Below are 18,608 nucleotides of genomic sequence, written 5' to 3'. Positions count from 1 at the left end.
CAAGGAATTCCTGCCTGGGATTCTGCAATTCCCAGATTTGCTGGGGCTGCCCCTGGATCCCTGGGAATGCCCAAGGCCAGGCTGGACATTGGGATTGGATCCCAATGGGATCAGAGATTTGTCATTGCCCATGGAATGAGATCAGCTTCAAAGTCCATTCCCACCCAAACCATTCCATGATCCCACCATTCCATGCCCACCATGACCAGCTTGGATGGATCAACCTGGGCACTTTGTGGTGGAAATCCAGCAGGAAACCCCCTCCAGGAGCTCATGGACCATGGGAAAACCCCCACCCATGGCTGACATCCCCTCCATAGCATCCCACGTGCCAATCCCAGAGATTTTCCAGAAATTCCAATACCTCCACCCTCAGGATGTCATCGGCAGGAATCTCCTCCACCTTCTGCTCCATGTGCTCCACCAGTTTGGTCTCCAGCTCCACCAGGATCCGGCCCCGATACGCGACCCCCTCGCCCTTGGGATAGACCAGGAACAGGCGTCAGGATCCCGGAATTCCCTTCCCGAGACCGAGCTCTGCCTCTGCTTCCAAGGAGCTCCACTGCGAGCACCGAGCTCAGGCAAAGAATTCCAGCCGGCGCTTCTGAGGTGGAATTTTGGGAGCAGAGCAGGAATTGCCGGGAGGCATTAGCGGGAATTGCCGGGAGCGGGAAACGCAGCGCAGGCTCCTGATGACAAAGCCAGGTTGGATTAGAAGCAGCTTTTTTTTTTTTGGGAAAAGAGAAGCTGGAGGGTTATTTTGGGATGTGCTGGGAAGCAGCCGATGTCACCTTTCCCAAATTGAGCGTCTCGTAGGGATCGGGAAATCCGGTGAATTCCCGGGGGCTGCCGTACAGGTTGATGTAGCAGGGCCCGAAGGTCGGCAGGAATCCCAGCCCGTCATCCACTGGGAATGGCAGGGAAAAGAGGGATTAGGGATTCCTGGAGGCACCTTGGGAATGCGTCACGCTTGCTGTAGGATCACAGGGATCACACAGCTGGAGGCCACCAAAATCCTGGAATTTCCACCCATTTGGGATCCCACAACCTCACCTTGGAGCAGGAGGGTGTGGCGCTGAATCCTGGGAATTCCCAATCCCAGGAAAATCCCCATGGAAAAGGACAGGGTCAGAGAGGGTTCAGACAAGAGTGACAGAAGAGAAGGAAGAGCCTCAGGATGTGCCAAGGGAAATTTGGGTTGGATTTTAGGGAAAATTCCTTCCTGGAAAGGCCTGTCCCCATCCCTGGAGGGAGTGAACATCCCTGTGGATGTGGCACTTGGGGACACGGATATGGATTGGCCTTGGAAGCCAATGGATGGGAGGGATTTTCCAATCCTGTGATTCCATGAGGAGAACCACTCGTTTTTATGGAATTTTGAGCAGGAATCCTGCCCTGAGCTCCGTGCGCCCGGCTGGCTCCACATTCCGGATACAACAGAATCCCAGGAATCCCCAAACCGGAGCCATTCCCATCTCCCAAGGTGCCCAACTCATCCCAGCTGATCCTCCCCCAGTCCAGAGAGCGGAACCAGTAAAACCAGTCCCGGGAGGTGCTGGAAAACTGGGATGTTACTGGGAACGTACGGTCCGAGGGTTTCAGAGGCTTCACAGGAGCAGGAAACTCATCTGAGGCACAAAGAGAGGGAGAGAGGTTGGGAAAGGTTGGAAGAGGAGCATGGAAAAGGGATGGAGATGGGAATGAGGGTGGAGATTCCCACGGGTTTTAGTGCGGAGAGACAGAGAGAAAAAGCGAGAGGTTTTTTAATGGAATCATGGAATCATGGAATGGTTGGGGTGGGAAGGGACCTTAAAGCCCGTCCAGGTGCATCCAGGGACACTTCCCACTATCCCAGGTCGTTCCAAGGCTTTTCCAACCTTGGACAATTCCAGAGGCTGTGGGATTGGAGCAGGATTGGAGCTTCTTTGAGTGGCATTCCCAGGCATTTCCCTGGGAAAATCCCAGTGGTGGGAAGGGAAATGCCAATCCTGGATTCTCCTCCATTCCCATCCTCCCTCCTGGCCTCTCTCTCTCTCTCTCTCCAGCCCATCCCAGGATCTGTGTTGGGATTTGGGAAGAGGGGAATGGACAGCGCCAGGGGTAGGACACGGGTGGAGCCTCTGGATCGTGTCCTGATCCATGGAATCATGGAATGGCTCGGGAAGACCTTAAAGCTCATCCCATTCCATGGGCAGGGACACATCCCACTATCCCAGGGTGCTCCAAGCTTTTTTCCAACGTGGCCATCCCGTGTCCCTACGGCTCACGTGGAGGTCACAAAGCCAAGTGCGGAATTCCCGCTGGGATCGCGGATTCCATGGAAGCGCTGCCAATGGGAAAAGCTCATGCACGTGGAAGCTCCAAGCCCTCGGCAGCTCCAAAGCCGTGTCCAAATTTCCGCCCTCCCACCTGGCACCGGTGACAGTGACGGTGACAGTGACATCCAGCTGAGCCCTGCCATGCCTGGGCATCCTGAACCTCAGAAAATTCCCAGGATTCAGAGCAGCACAGGCTGGATGGGAATTCCCAGCCTGTGACAGTCCCTAAATGTCACCTCAGTGGGGCCACAGGGGGGGCGTGGCCTCTGCCAGCAGCGGTGTCACCATGGGTGTCACCAACCCCTCCAGCACCCACGGGCCTGCAGCCTCCATGCCCCATTCCCAAGAATCCATCCAATCCCAAAAATCCAGAGGGGTTGGATCCATCCAGGAACGGGGCACGGCTTGGAGCGACCCCATCGCATGTCCTCAGGAGGGGACGGTGACAGCTGTGATGTCCCCAAAGCCACCACCAACCTCCAGCCATACCATGGACCTGCAACTTCCTTCCCCTATTCCCAAGAATCCACCCAATCCCAAGAATCCAGAGGGGTTGGATCCATCCAGGAATGGGGCACGGCTTGGAGCGACCCCATCGCACGTCCCCAGGAGGGGACGGTGACAGCTGTGACGTCCCCAGAGCCACCACCAACCTCCAGCCATACCATGGACCTGCAACTTCCTTCCCCTATTCCCAAGAATCCACCCAATCCCAAGAATCCAGAGGGGTTGGATCCATCCAGGAATGGGGCACGGCTTGGAGCGACCCCATCGCACGTCCCCAGGAGGGGACGGTGACAGCTGTGATGTCCCCAAAGCCACCACCAACCTCCAGCCGTGCCATGCAGCTCCTCCAAGGCCATGCATCCCAAATCCCGGCCCGCTTCCCGCCCTTACCCTCCAGCTCCCCGCCGGGGGCCGAAATCTTGGACATTCCGAGGAAAGCGGTGCCGATGACGTCATTGTGCGTCAGACGGTCCCTGCGAGGTGACATCGTCACTTTGGGGACCGCGGTGGGGGAAAATGTCCCCATGCCCTTCCCTCCGCTCCGGGCACTGGGAATTCCACTGGGAATTCCACTGGGAATTCCACTGGGAATGCCCTTCCCCGCTCACCAGTCGGTCACACGGATCCTCATCCGCTCGCACATGGAAGGGAACTGGGAAAAGGGATACGGGAAGAGGGTGAGTGGCGCTGGGGACGGCGGGAGGGGACCTTGGGGACACTGTGAGGGGACCTTGGGGACACCGGCGCTCACCATGGCCGGCAGCGTCAGGCACTGGTTCCACTGGGGGTTGGCGTTTTTCTCCAGGATCCGGGAGTACAGCTGGAATGGAGGGATGGGAAGAGGGGAAAAGTTGGTGTTGTCCCAAGAAAGCGGCTGCTGGTGCAGTTCATGGAGTTGGGAAACCTCAGATTCCTTAAAAACCAGCTTCAGCTTCCCTGAAATCCACCTTCAGATTCCTTAAAATCCGGCCTTAGATTCCCAAAATTTGAGGCTCAGATTCCCCCAAATCCAGCTTCAGATTCCCTAAAATCCAGCCTCAAGTTCCCCAAAATCCAGCCTTAGATTCCCAAAAGCTGAGATTCACATTGCCCCAAATCCAGTCTCAGGCTCCTCAAAATCCAGTCTCAGATTCCCTAAAATCCAGTCTCAGATTCCCTAAAATCCACCCTCCATTCCATGAGGTTCCTAAGCCCCCCAGCACAAGATGTTTTGGATTTCCCAGGGATCTTCCCACCTTGGGATCAGCAGGATCACATTTTCCCCATTCCAGGAGCAAATTCCCCCATTCCAAGACCAAATTCCCTCATTCCAGAACCGAATTCCCCCATTCCAAGACCAAATTCCCTCATTCCAGGACCAAATTCCCTCATTCCAGGACCAAATTCCCCCATTCCAAGACCAAATTTCCTCATTCCAGGACCAAATTCCCCCATTCCAAGACCAAATTCCCTCATTCCAGGACCAAATTCCCCCATTCCAGGACTGAATTCCCTCATTCCAGGACCGAATTCCTCCATTAAAAGACCAAATCTCCTCATTCCAGGTCCAGGCTTGGGGATCCACAGGGAATGTCCCACTGCCATCCCAACCCTGAGGATATCCTGGTGCCATCCCAAACCCAAAGACCTGGCTGCGAATGTCCCACTGCCATCCCAATCCCAAAGACATCCCACTGAAATCCCAATCCCAAAAATCTGTTGGGAATGTCCCACTGCCATTCCATCCTCAAGGGCATCCCACTGAAATCCCAATCCCAAAAATCTGGGTGGGAATGTCCCACTGCCATCCCAATTCCAAATTCCTGGGGATCGTCCTGCTGCCATTCCAGCTCCAAGGATATCCCACTGAAATCCCAATCCTGAGGCTATCCTGGTGCCATCCCAATCCCAAAGATCTGGGTGGGAATGTCCTGCTGCCATCCCAATCCCAAAGACATCCCACTGAAATCCCAATCCCAAAAATCTGGGTGGGAATGTCCCACTGCCATTCCATCCTCAAGGACATCCCACTGAAATCCCAATCCCAAAGATCTGGGTGGGAATGTCCCACTGCCATTCCCAATCCCAAGGACATCCCACTGAAATCCCAATCCCAGAGACCCAGGAGGTCTCTGGATCTCACTGAAATCCCAATCCCAAAGATCTGGGTGGGAATGTCCCGCTGCCACCCCAACCCTGAGGACCACGAGAGATCATCCCGCCGCCATTCCCAATCCCAGGATCATCCCGCTGTTATCCCAGCCCCGGGAACACCGTGCTGCCATCCCAATCCCGGTTTCCTCCCGCTGCCATTCCCAGGATCCCGGCGGATCCCGCTCCGCTGACCGTTTTCCCGGCAAAGCTGACTTCCACGAAGGGATCCACCAGGTTCTTCTTGTTGCTCTCGAAGCCGAAGATCTGCCGGACGTTGTCCATGACGGCGTCATCCACTGGGAAAAGAGGGAGATGCCAAATTCCATGGAATTCCGCGGCATCCGGAGGGTCCCAGCTGGGGATGAGCATTCCCATGGAGGAGACGCTCTCCAGGCGGGAAAAGCAGGGGGATAAAACCAGTTTGGAGCGGTAAGAAACCTCTCCCATAAAACCGCCCGATATCCTTGGATTGAGATACGGATCTTTCCCTTCTCCGGGCTGTAATTCCCGCCTGGAATGTCGCGATTCCGAGGGATCCGAAGGAAAAACCTACTCTGGGGCAAATCCTCGGCTTTGAAGATCTTGAGGCAGAACTGGGCCCCCCTGAGGGTGACCCCGGTGGGGCGCAGCAGATTGGCCTCGATGTCCTCCTTGTCCTCGGCCGCCTCCTTCTTCTCCAGCTGCGGGGAGAGGACAACGGGAAAAGTCACCCAGGATTCGGGAATGAGCAGGAAAATTCCAAATGAGAGAAGCTGGGTGGATTTGCCGTTCCTGGGAGTGTCCAAGGTGAGGCTGGAGGGGGTGTGGAGAAACCTGGGATAGTGGGAGGGGTCCTCAACATGGAATGGGATGGGATGGATCCAAACCAAAACCATTCCAGGATGCTGGAGCCCCTCAGCTCTGGGAGAGCTGGGAATGTTCCCCTGGAGAAGGGCAAAATCCTGGGAATGCTGAGAGTCCCTGCAGGGGCTCCAGGAGAGCTGGAGAGGGACTGGGGCCAAGGGCTGCAGGGACAGGAGCCAGGGAATGGCTTCCCAAGGGAAAGGGGAGATTGGGCTGGGATCTTGGCAAGGAATTCCTGCCTGGGATTCTGCAATTCCCAGATTTGCTGGGGCTGCCCCTGGATCCCTGGGAATGCCCAAGGCCAGGCTGGGATGGATTTGGATCCACCTGGGATGGTGGGAGCTGTCCCTGCCCATGGAAGGGGTGGGATTTAAATCCCCCCCAAACCATTCCATGATTCCATGAGAAAATGCAGCACTTTTCCCTCAAAATGGGAAAGATCCAAGCTGTGGCTTCCTTGGGAATGGTTGTGGGGATTGGTGGATTTTGGCTGGAATATCCCAGGACTGGAATGCCCCAGGACTGGAATGCCCCAGGGCTGGAATATCCCAGGGCTGGAATATCCCAGAGTTGGAATATCCCAGGGCTGGAATATCCCAGGGCTGGAATATCCCAGAGCTGGAATATCCCAGGACTGGAATATCCCAGGGCTGGAATATCCCAGAGCTGGAATATCCCAGAGCTGGAATATCCCAGGACTGGAATGCCCCAGAGCTGGAATATCCCAGAGCTGGAATATCCCAGGACTGGAATATCCCAGGGCTGGAATATCCCAGGGTTGAAATATCCCAGGACTGGAATATCCCAGGACTGGAATGCCCCAGGGCTGGAATATCCCAGGGCTGGAATATCCCAGGGCTGGAATATCCCAGGGCTGGAATACCCCAGGACTGGAATATCCCAGGGCTGGAATACCCCAGGACTGGAATATCCCAGAGCTGGAATATCCCAGGGCTGGAATATCCCAGGGCTGGAATATCCCAGGGCTGGAATATCCCAGGGCTGGAATATCCCAGGGTTGGAATATCCCCCCATTCCCAGCTGGAATACTCACGGGAGCTTCGTCTCCAGGCCCCAGCACGCAGGCGCTGACCTTCAGGTATCCCTTGGCTCCCACGGAAAAATCCTCCGGATCCGAGAGGAGCAACCACTTCCTGCGGAAAGCGTGTTCTGCGGGAAAACGTGGGAAACCGGGAATTAGTCCCCGGATGTGCAGGGAGGTCAGGGATGCTCCTGGGTGAAAATCATGGAATGGGATAAGGGAATATTTCAGTTCCTTTCCAAAGAAAGGGACCGGGGAAGAGGGAGGGGTTTTTTTTTGGAATTCCCAGAGAAGCTGTGGATGCTCCATCCCTGGAAGTGTCCAGGCTGGATGGGATTTTTTCCCTGGATGGAACCGGATGATCCAGAAAGTTCCTTCCCACCCAAACCATTCCGGGATTCCAGGATCGTGGATACGGGGTTCCTCTAGGGAAGAGTTGGGATGTGTGGGGGCATTTCCCGAAAAAAATGAAGGAGTTTCCCGAGGCTCACTTGGCTCGGAGTAAACGGTCTCCACATCCATCTGCGGGATTAAAGGAAAAGGAGATTCCAGAATTTATCCGGAGCGGGAAACTCCGGGAAAAGAGGATCTGGTCTTACCCGGAATTCCCCGATCACCGAATCCGTGCGAAATGATCGAGAATCCACGACCTGAAAATGAGGGAAAACGGGGAATCCGACCCAAATCCTGCCAGGATGGGGGATCCTGGTGAACAGGGGATTTTTCCCTGGAAAGGGGAGAATTCCAGGTTTTCCCAACACTCACCGTGAGGAAAATGGGAGCATCGAACAGTTCCGATGGGGAGTCGAAAACATTGAAGAAAAAGGTCTGTGGAAAACCGGGATGAGGATGAGTTATCCCAGTTTTCCCCCTGGAGCTCATTCCCACATCCCGGCCTCTCCCAGGAATCGTTGGAGCGGGAATTCCCGCTGACCTCATCGAAGAAGGGGCTGTTCCCTTTCCGGATCCGCGTTCTCCGCGTTTGTCCGGCCACCGTCACCTTCACCACCGGCCGGATCTGGATCCCGGGAAGCTGCCGGGCCTCGATGACCCTCACCCGGATCTGGGATGGGATGGAGGAGAGGGAATTAGCGGGATGGGAATCACCGGGATCATCCCACGGGATGGAGAATGAGGAATCATCAGGATGGGAAACACTGGGATCATCCCATGGGATGGAGGACAGGGAATCACCAGGATCTGGGATGGGATGGAGAAGAGGGAATTAGCGGGATGGGAATCACCGGGATCATCCTATGGGGTGGAGGACAGGGAATCACTGAGATCATCCCATGGGATAGAGGACAAGGAATCACTGGGATGATCCCATGGGATGGAGAACGAGGAATCATCAGGATGGGAATCACCGGGATCATCCCATGGGTGGAAAACAGGGAATCATCGGGAGACGGGATGGGATGGGATGGGATGGGATGGGATGGGATGGGATGGGATGGGATGGGATGGGATCCATGGGATGGGATGGGATGGGATGGGATCCATGGGATGGGATGGGATGGGATGGGATCCATGGGATGGGATGGGATGGGATGGGATGGGATGGGATGGGATGGGATGGGATGGGATGGGATGGGATGGGATGGGATGGGATGGGATGGGATGGGATGGGATGGGATGGGATGGGATGGGATGGGATGGGATGGGATGGGATCCATGGGATGGGATGGGATGGGATGGGATCCATGGGATGGGATGGGATGGGATGGGATCCATGGGATGGGATGGGATGGGATGGGATCCATGGGATGGGATGGGATGGGATGGGATGGGATGGGATGGGATGGGATGGGATGGGATGGGATGGGATGGGATGGGATGGGATGGGATGGGATGGGATGGGATGGGATGGGATGGGATGGGATGGGATGGGATGGGATGGGATGGGATGGGATGGGATGGGATGGGATGGGATGGGATGGGATGGGATGGAAAACAGGGAATCACTGGGATTTGGGATGGGACAGAGGACAAGGAATCACCAGGATCATCCCACAGGATGGAGGACAAGGAATCTCCAGGACAACCTCCACGATTTTATGGGAACAGCTCATCCCACCTGGAAGTCCTGTGGTTTGTTGGATAACAGTTTTTGGGGAGAGCTCCTCCTCCTCCTCCTCTTCACCCCATGGATGTGATTCCCGGGCGGTTTCTTTGGGAATGAGGGCGGCTCCGAGCCCGGTGCTCCCGAGGATGCCGAGGGCTCCGTGTCCCCCGTGGCCTCCGGATCTTCCGTGTCCTCCTCTCCGGCCGTCTCTGCCCGGCAGAAGAAGGGAAATGTGGGATTTGGGAATGGGTTTGGACTCCAAAATCCGGGATGGGAAGGGGTTGCGGTTACCGGTGACCGTGTCCAGCTCGGCAGCAGCCGGGGCCGGCTCCGGAGGGGCCGGAGGTGGGAAAAGCGGGATAGCGCCCGGAGGGGGGATGTAGGACACCTGCAGGAACAGGGAAGCCTGGAAAACAGGGAATGAGTGTTAGAGAGGCCGGGATGGGAGAGCTGGGATCAAACTGGGAGGGACAGGCTCAGACTGGGATTGAACTGGGCGGGAAAGGATTCAGACTGGGATTTAACTGGGAGGGAAGGGATTCAAACTGGGATCAGACTGGGACAGAAGGGATTCAGGCTGGTCCCAAACTGGGAACCCCAACTGGTCCAAACTGGGAGCCCAAACTGGTCCAAACTGGGAGCCCAAACTGGGAGTCCAAACTGGTCCCAAACTGGGAGCCCAAACTGGGAGCCCCAGCTGGTCCAAACTGGGAGCCACAATTGGTTTGCCATGGCTCATACCGGTCTCAAACTGGGAGCCCCAACTGATCTCAAACTGGAAACCCAAACTGGTCCAAACTGGGAGCCAACACTGGTCCAAACTGGGAGCCCCAACTGGTCCCAAACTGGTTAAAAATGGACCCAAAATGGGAACCACAACTGGTCCCAAACCAGGAGCTCCAACTGGTCCAAACTGGGAACCCCAACTGGCCCCAAACTGGTCCCAAACTGGGAGCCACAAATGGTCCAAACTGGGAGCCACAATTGGTTTGCCATGGCTCATACCGGTCTCAAACTGGGAGCCCCAACTGATCTCAAACTGGAAACCCAAACTGGTCCAAACTGGGAGCCAACACTGGTCCAAACTGGGAGCCCCAACTGGTCCCAAACTGGTTAAAAATGGACCCAAAATGGGAACCACAACCGGTCCCAAACCAGGAGCTCCAACTGGTCCAAACTGGGAACCCCAACTGGCCCCAAACTGGTCCCAAACTGGGAGCCACAAATGGTCCAAACTGGGAGCCACAATTGGTTTGCCATGGCTCATACTGGTCCCAAAATGGGAGCCCCAACTGGTCTCAAACTGGAAACCCCAACTGGTCCAAACTGGGAGCCAACACTGGTCCAAACTGGGAGCCCCAACTGGTCCAAACTGGGAGCCCCAACTGGTCCCAAACTGGTTAAAAATGGACCCAAACTGGGAGCCACAACCGGTCCCAAACCAGGAGCTCCAACTGGTCCAAACTGGGAACCCCAACCGGCCCCAAACTGGTCCCAGACTGGGAGCCACAACCGGTCCCAAACTGGGAGCCCCAAGTGTTCCAAATTGGTCCCAAACTGGTCCAAACTGGGAGCCCAAACTGGTCCACACTGGTCGCCAGGCCCTCACCCCGGTGCTCTCCTTGCGCGAGTCCAGCAGGGGGAGGCTGAACGAGGCCGCCAGGCTGGGAGTGCCCAGAACATCCCGGAGCGGCACCCGGGATTCTCCCAAAAACCTGCGGGAAACAGGGAGAGGGCTCAGGGCTGATCCAAGGGCATCCGAACCATTCCTGAGCCACGGATGGGAGTCCAGAGGAGGCCACGGAGATGGAGCCAGGCTGGGAGAGCTGGGAATGTTCCCCTGGAGAAGGGAGAAATCCCGGGAATGCTGAGAGTCCCTGCAGGGGCTCCAGGAGAGCTGGAGAGGGACTGGGGCCAAGGGCTGCAGGGACAGGAGCCAGGGAATGGCTTCCCAAGGGAAAGGGGAGATTGGGCTGGGATCTTGGCAAGGAATTCCTGCCTGGGATTCTGCAATTCCCAGATTTGCTGGGGCTGCCCCTGGATCCCTGGGAATGCCCAAGGCCGGGTTGGATCTGCCTGGGACAGTGGGAGGTGTCAGCCGGAATCTTCCTGCTCCAGGATCCAGGACCCTCCTCCCGTTTTCCCGTGGCTATTTATGGGCACCCAGCAGTTGGAGCAGCCCCAAATTCCAGCTCCTTTGGATTTCAGCCCGGCAGCAATTCCAGCCTCAGCTCCAGCCCTGGAATCGGGATCCTTCCTGCCCGGGCCTCACTCCCAAGCTCCTATCCCTAAAAATAAATCCCTTCCTCTGTTTTTCCCCTTTTCCAAGCAGCTCTCGCACCCTGCAGAGCCGGGAAAGGCCTGGAATCACCGGAATCCCGGCATTCCTCACCCAGCAGGAGCCCCCGATCCATGGGGAACTCCTGGAATGGGGGGCACCGGGATCAGCCGGAGGAAGGAAACCGGAGGCTCCGCTCCCACCGCCCTTCCCGGCACTGCCGGCGCCTTGGGAATGATCTTGGCAGCGCTTCCCAAATCCCGGCCAAGTGTCCGAAGTGTCCATCCCCAGACAACGACCCCCTGTGTATTCCCGACCTTCCAACGCTGGAATTTCCCCTCGGATTCCGAGCGAGGAGGCCCAAAAATGCGGCTCCGGCCTCCCACGGCCTCCCCCGCTCCCACAGCGGGAATCCGCGGAGTCCGGGAAGAGCCGGGTGAACCCCGGGATTGGGAATAGGGAGAGGGGATGGTGTCCGGCTCTGGAATTTTTTCCCACCTGTTTCTTCCCACGGTTTCATGGTCCTTGACCACCACGGTGAGCTCGGCATCGGGATCCAGCGGGATTCCCTTCAGATCCCACTCGAATCCCTGGGGAAAAAAGGAGAGGGAGAGGTCGGGATCAGCACCTGGAAGTGGAAAACCCAAATCTCAAAACCCTTCGGAACCACGGTGTTCCCAAAGTCAAATTTCCCGGCAAATCCACCGGGAAAAGTTGCCTTGGGAAAAAGTTTTCCTTGGCCATGGATTGCCGGGAAGGAGCAGATCCCAGGAGCTGTTCTGGCCCCAAATCCGTGCCCGTTTTCCCACCAAGTTCCCTATTTTTTTTTTTTTTTTTTTTGGAATTTTGGCCCATGGGAGCACAAGGACAGGGTTGGAAGGGAAAAGGTGCTGGAAAAATTCCCATTCCATAGAAATTTCTTGTAAAGATGTAAATTTCTTTGTAAATCTGTATAAGATCTTGATGGAAGGGGAAGAGATTGGAATTCTGCCTGGAATTCTGGAGCAGACAGGGAACGATCCCGAATTTTCCGTGGGGAGGAAGCTCCAGGGAATCCCCTGAGCTCGGGGCCGTTTTTTGGGAACCGGGATGAAATCCAGGGATTGGGAATTCTCACCTCATTCCAGACAGGATTGACGTTGTTCTTGATGACCTTTGTCCTCTTCTTGACACCTGGAAGGAGAAAAACCGGGATTGGGATCTTCCTGGGGATCGGGAGCTTCCCAGGGATCAGGATCCCGGAATGAAATTCTGGGGCTGAGCTTCCAGGGATTCCCACAATTCCCAGGATCAGGCTCCATTCCCTGCTCCCAGCTGAAGCTGAACTTCCAAGAATTCCTAGGAAAATTGTTGAATCCCATTCTCTGCTCCCAGGGGTGGCTGAGCTTCCAGGGATTCCCACAATTCCCAGGATCAGGATCCAGCCCCATTCCCTGTTCCCAAGCAGGGCTGGGAATGCAGAGATTGGATCCGGGATCCCCCTTGGAGCCCCAACACTTCCAGGATGGAAAACGCTCTGGAAAATCCCATGGAACCCCTTCCTTGCTGTGCCTCAGTTTCCCCAGGAGCATCCAAAGGTTTCCAGGGATTGGGAATTCGGGGTGGGCAGGAAGAGCCAGGGGAGATCCCAAATTCCCTCCTTTCCCAAACCTCGGGGTTGTACCTCAGTTTCCCCAAAAAAGCCGCATGATGGGGAATCCCGGGATTCCCCCAAATCCCACATTCCCAGTCCTGGGAATTCTCCATCCCTCCCCACCCCCTTGCCAGAGCCACGCCCCCCTCATCCCTCCTGGAATGTCGCCGCATCCCAAGGGAGGGACCCCCGCGGGAAGAGGAAAAGGAAAAAGCCAAACAATGGAGGTGACTCAAATCCCGGGAGACTCCGGGATATTCCAAATATTCCCGGTTTTCTGCTCTTTTCGCACCGCTCAGCGACTCCTTCCCTGTTTGGGATTGGGAAGAGCCGACCTTCCCGGCTCTGGGAATACGGAAAACTCATCCCGCTGATTTTCCTCATCCAGAGATTTATTCCCATCCCATTCCTGATTTTTGGGGTTTTTTCCCCCGGGATTCAGAGCCCTGGAATTGCCCTGGATGAGGATTCCATGGAAGACGGAGCTGCTGTGATTCTCCAGAAGGATCCCGGTGGGAATGGGATCGGCAGCACCCCCATTCCAAACGGAAAACCTGGATCGGGAGCCGCTCGGCCTTTTCCTTCATTTTTGTTAAAAATGGGATTTTTGTCCCCATTTTTTTCGAACTCCAGGAAAATCCCAGGGCGGCGCCATCCTGAATTTTGGGAGTGCAAACCCCTCCGTTTTCCCTGGAAATCCATTCCTCGGGAATGGGATAACCCCCGCTCCGTGCGGGATTATTCGCATCCATCCCCATCCATAATCCAAGGATTTAAAGGGACGGAATTCCCGGGGATATCCCAGAGTGGATTTAAAAACTTTGGGATCAGGGAGATAAAAGCGGCAAAGGGAAGGATTTTCCAAGGATTTAGGAGCTTCCCAGATCCCAAATTTTCCTGGGAGCTGCTTCCAAAGCGGGAAAAAATATTCCAAACCCCTCTTCCTTCCCCCCAAAAAAATACTGAATAAAAAAAAAAATCGGGATTCCCTCACCTCGGAATGTCAGGCTGGCCACGGGATCGCTTTGTTTATCCCGCTTTTCCAGGTTGGGAAGTTGGGAAGCCCTTTGGAGGAGGCAGCGGAGCATGGCCGGGATCGGGAAAGCCGGGATGGGGAAAGCCGGGATCGGGAAAGCCGGGATAAGGATCCGCTCCCATCTCCCATTCCCACCCCCTTTTCCCGGTCCAGCCCTTCCCGGCGTGGGAACGCCCCTGGAGAGGCTGGGAAAAAACCGGGATGGTGGGAAGGAGAGCTGGGATTGGGGGGGAGATGGGAAGGGCGGGAGTTGGGAATAAATCCCTGGGATTCGGGGAGGTTGGAATTCCCAGGGATTTGGGAATGCTGGGAAACGCAGGGATGGGGAATAAATCCCTGGGATTCCAGGAATGCTGGAAAACCCGAGGGTGGCCAAACACCGTCCCGAATCCGGGAAAACTCCAAAACCGGGATTTGAGAATGCTGGGAAACTCAGGGATCGGGAATAAATCCCTGGGATTCAGGGATGCTCCAAGTTCCAAGGATACCCCAGGACCGGGATCCAGGGAATCCGCAAATCCCGGGGATGGGGAATCAATCACCGGATCCAGGGAATCAGAAGGTGGGAAATGAAATCCTTGGGAGCCAGGAATGCTGGGAATATCCAGGATGCCCAAACACCGGGATTTGGGAATGCCGTGAACCCCGGGGATGGAGAAGAAATCCCTGGGATCCGGGGATCCCCCAATTCCCAAGGATGGGGAATTAAATCATCGGGAATTCAGGAATTCTGGAAACCCCAGGGATAAGCTGGCACTGGGATTTGGGAATGCTGGGAGCCTCAGGGATCGGGAAGAAATCCCTGGGATTCAGGGATGCTCCAAGGCCTGAGGATGACCCAGCACCGGGATCTGGGAATGCTGCAAATCCCAGGGATGGGGAATGATCGGATCCCGGGAATGCTGGAAACCCCCAGGAAGCCCAAACCCCGGGATTTGGGAATGCTGGGAATAAATATCCAGGGATCCAGGGATCCCACAGTTCCCAGGGAGGAGAAATCAAAACATCGGGATCCAGGAATTCTGGGAACCCCAAGAACATCTCAGGGCTGGGATTTGGGAATGCTGGGAACCCCAAAGATCCCCCAAACCCCGGGATTTGGGAATGCTGGGAACCCCAGGGATAGGGAAAAAAAATCCCCGGGAATTTCGGGATCCTACAAGGCGCCAGCCCAGCGATGCCAGGATTCGGGAATGCCGCAATCCCGGGAACGCCAAACTCCCAAAAACCTGGGAATTCGGGATGAGCGGCACCAGCAGAACACCGGGAACGCCACACCCACACCGGCAGAATTCCATGAAAAACCAGGAGCGCTCCCTCACCCAGGATATCCCAAAAATAACAAATCCCGCTTTTCCCAAAAATAAAAACATCCCAACCAAGCCGTGACGTCACCGCCCTTTGTCGTCCCCCCTCAATGTCACTTTTGTCCCCCAGCGGTGACACCGCGAAAGGACCCCGGGAAAGGGACACGATTCCCGTTATTCCCAAATTTGGGATCGTCCCCCCTCGCCCCTCCCGCACGGAAAATCCCAAAATATCCCGGGCGCCGCTCGGGGGAGCGGGGGGGGCTTTAGGGGGGTCCCCAAGTGCCACCAGCGAGGACCCGCGGCTCTTCCAACCCCATCCCAACTTTTCGGGCCAAAATTCCTTCCAAAAAAACCCCAAAATTCCTCTAAATCCCGATTTTTTTAAATTTCTTTCCCCCCCTCTCCTCTGGAGTTTCTGGAATAGGGAGGGGACACCAAAGGGGGTGGCGGCGACAACGGCGACAGCGAGGAGCGGCGGCGCTGCCAACCCCATCCTAACCTTCAGGGCGGCCAAAATCCCCTTCAAATCCCCCAAAATTCTCCCAAATCCCGTTGGTTTTTTTTTTTTTCCTGTTCCCTCCGGAGGAATTCACACTTTGGAATGGGGAGGGGACACCAAAAACGGGGACAGGGGTAGCGGGGGGGACCCGCAGCCCTTCCAGCCCCATCCCAACTTTTAGGACCGGGCGTGGCCGATTTCTCCCTCCCCCCCCACTCAAAATTCCCCCAAAATTTTCCCAAATCCCGTTTTTTTTTTTGTCCCCCTCGGGAGCTTTCCCACCTTGGAATGTGGAGGAGCAGTAGGTGTCGCTGATGTCGCTGTCGCCTGTGAGGACATTTTCGGCCCGCAGGACGAAGACGCGGAGCATCGTCCCCTCCCCCACCCCTCTGCATCCCCCCCCACCGCTTCCCAAAAAAAAAAAATCCCGGGATTTCCCCCCCCTCCCCCCCACTGGGCTCCGCCTCCCTTAAAGGGACCCGGCCCCGGGAGTGGGGGAGGGGCGGGGTTGGAGCGCCACCCCCCCCTTGGGGACATCGGGAGGGGTTTTGGGGTCCCTGCAGCCCCAAATCGTCCCCAAAACGGGAATTTTGGGGTCCTCACCCCCCTCTTTGGGGACATCGGAGGGATTTTGGGGTTCCCACCCCCACATTGTCACCAAAGCGGGAATTTTGGGGACCCCATTCCTTCAGTGTCCCCAGAAGGGAATTTTGGGGTCCCCAACTCCCCCATTGTCACCAAAGCGGGAATTTTGGGATCTTCACTCCCTCCCTCGGGGACATCGGGAGGGATTTTGGGGTCCCTACAACCCCAAATTGTCCCCAAAGTGGGAATTTTGGGGTCCTCACCCCCTCCCTTGGGGATATCTGGAGGGATTTTGGGGTCCCTGCAGCCCCAAATTGTCCCCAAAGCGGGAATTTTGGGGTCCTCACCCCCCTCTTTCGTGACATCGGAGGGATTTTGGGGTTCCCACCCTCCCATTGTTCCCAGGAAGGGAATTTTGGGGTCCTCACCCCCTTCCTTTGGGGACATTGGAGGGATTTTGGGGTCCCTGCAGCCCCAAATTGTCCCCAAAGCGGGAATTTTGGGGTTCCCACCCCCACATTGTCCCCAAAGCGGGAATTTTGGGGTCCTCACCCCCCTCTTTGGCGACATCGGAGGGATTTTGGGGTTCCCACCCTCCCATTGTTCCCAGGAAGGGAATTTTGGGGTCCTCATCCCCTGCTTTGGGGACATCGGGAGGGGTTTTGGGGTCCCTGCAGCCCCCCATTGTCCCCAAAGCTGGAATTTTGAGGTTCCCACCCCCACATTGTCTCCAAAGCGGGAATTTTGGGGTCCTCACCCCCTCCTTTGGTGACATCGGAGGGATTTTGGGGTCCCTACAGCCCCAAATTGTCCCCAGAGCGGGAATTTTGGGGTTCCCGCCCCCCCATTGTTCCCAGAAAGGGAATTTTGGGGTTCCCATCCCCTTTTGGGGACATCAGAGGGATTTTGGGGTTCCCAACTCCCACATTTTTCCCAAATCAGGAATTTTGGGGTCCTCACCCCCACTTTGGTGACATCGGGAGGGATTTTGGGGTTCCCAACTCCCCCCATTGTTCCCCAAAGTGGGAATTTTGGGGTCCCCATCCCCCTTTGGGGACATCAGAGGGATTTTAGGGTCCCTACAGCCCCAATTGTCCCTAGGGAGGAAATTTTGGGATCCCCATTCCCTCAGTTTTCGCTGGGATGGGGATTTGGGGTTCCCAGGTCCCTTTTTGTGTTCCCAGGGGGATTTCAGGGTCCCCACCCCCCTTTATGGGATTCGCATTCCCGGTGGGAACAGCTGGGAATGGCCCCGCCCCCGGCTATTTTTGGGAATTCTTTCCAGCCCTGGCCCTTCCCAGGAAGCGGCTCCGGGAGATCCCACCCCAAACTGGGATGGGATCCGGATCCCCCTTTTCCCTGATTTCCCCCTGATCCCATCCCCTCATTCCCGCTTTCCCCTCTTGGGGTTTATCTGACCCCATTCCTGTTTTCCTTCCTCGGGTTTATCCCATTCCTGCTTTTCCCTCTTGGTGTTTATCCGACCCCATTCCCACTTTCCCTCCTTGGGTTTATCCCATTCCCGCTTTTCCCTCTTGGGGTTTATCCAACCCCATTCCTGTTTTCCCTCTTTGGGTTTATCCAACCCCATTCCCATTTTTCCTCCTTGCGTTTATCCCATTCCCGTTTTTCCTTCTCTGGGTTTATCCAACCCCATTCCCCTTTTTCCTCCTTGGGTTTATCCAACCCCATTTCCATTTTCCCTCCTTGGGTTTATCCCATTCCTGGTTTTCCCTCCTTGGGTTTATCCAACCCCATTCCCCTTTTTCCTCCTTGGATTTATCCCATTCCCATTTTTCCTTTTTTGGGTTTATCCAACCCCATTCCCGTTTTCCCTCCTTGGGTTTATCCCATTCCCATTTTTCCTTCTCTGGGTTTATCCCTTCCCATTTTCCCCAGCCCCAAATCCCAGGATGGGCCACAACCCCAAACCCAGGACCTGGAGGATTTGGGGGAAATTTGGGATTTGGGAGAGGTGAAAGTCGAGGTCTCCCATGGGAATGGGAAGGGCCAGCAGAGCATGTTCCAAATCCCAGTGCCAGGTGTGTGTCCCCAATCCCAGAGTGTCCCCAATCCCAGTGCCAGGTGTGTGTCCCCAATCCCAGAGCATGTCCCCAGTCCCAGTGTGTGTCCCCAATCCCTGTGAGTGTCCCCAATCCTGGTGTGTGTCCCCAGTCCTGGTGTGTGTCCCCAATCCCAGTGCCAGCTGCGTGTCCCCAATCCCAGTTCATGTCCCCAGTCCCAGTGTGTGTCCCCAAACCCTGTGAGTGTCCCCAATCCCGGTGCAAGCTGCGTGTCCCCAGTCCTGGTGTGTGTCCCCACTCCTAGTGCCAGGTGTGTGTCCCCAATCCCGGAGCGT

General features: G+C 56.0%; 1 protein-coding gene across 9 annotated transcripts in view; it reads right to left on the bottom strand.

Annotated features, from left to right (window-relative positions):
* Positions 1–16,056, bottom strand: part of DYSF (dysferlin) — an 80,521-nt gene extending 64,465 nt beyond the window's left edge. For 3 of the 9 annotated variants that reach the window (XM_058837714.1, XM_058837720.1, XM_058837716.1), the window contains exons 1-19: positions 13,814–13,952; positions 12,304–12,359; positions 11,685–11,776; positions 10,518–10,623; positions 9,200–9,314; positions 8,921–9,117; positions 7,778–7,906; positions 7,609–7,671; positions 7,443–7,493; positions 7,335–7,365; positions 6,856–6,971; positions 5,512–5,638; positions 5,151–5,254; positions 3,577–3,645; positions 3,434–3,477; positions 3,216–3,298; positions 1,587–1,628; positions 792–907; positions 365–478 (exon numbers count right to left, since the gene is read on the bottom strand). In XM_058837714.1, the coding sequence (XP_058693697.1) occupies positions 365–478; positions 792–907; positions 1,587–1,628; positions 3,216–3,298; positions 3,434–3,477; positions 3,577–3,645; positions 5,151–5,254; positions 5,512–5,638; positions 6,856–6,971; positions 7,335–7,365; positions 7,443–7,493; positions 7,609–7,671; positions 7,778–7,906; positions 8,921–9,117; positions 9,200–9,314; positions 10,518–10,623; positions 11,685–11,776; positions 12,304–12,359; positions 13,814–13,907 (1,749 nt within the window). In that variant the 5' untranslated portion in view covers positions 13,908–13,952. Of the gene's footprint in view, positions 1–364; positions 479–791; positions 908–1,586; positions 1,629–3,215; positions 3,299–3,433; positions 3,478–3,576; positions 3,646–5,150; positions 5,255–5,511; positions 5,639–6,855; positions 6,972–7,334; positions 7,366–7,442; positions 7,494–7,608; positions 7,672–7,777; positions 7,907–8,920; positions 9,118–9,199; positions 9,315–10,517; positions 10,624–11,684; positions 11,777–12,303; positions 12,360–13,813; positions 13,953–15,946 lie in introns of those variants that run through there. The other 6 variants (XM_058837715.1, XM_058837721.1, XM_058837719.1 and 3 more) reach the window with 3 other exon arrangements.
* Between the last annotated feature and the right edge of the window lie 2,552 nt (positions 16,057–18,608).

The sequence above is a fragment of the Poecile atricapillus genome, chromosome 4, assembly GCF_030490865.1.
Source record: "Poecile atricapillus isolate bPoeAtr1 chromosome 4, bPoeAtr1.hap1, whole genome shotgun sequence".
Taxonomy (NCBI): Eukaryota; Metazoa; Chordata; class Aves; order Passeriformes; family Paridae; genus Poecile; species Poecile atricapillus.
Note: the sequence above shows the minus strand (reverse complement) of the source record. Positions and strands in the feature narration are given on the sequence as shown.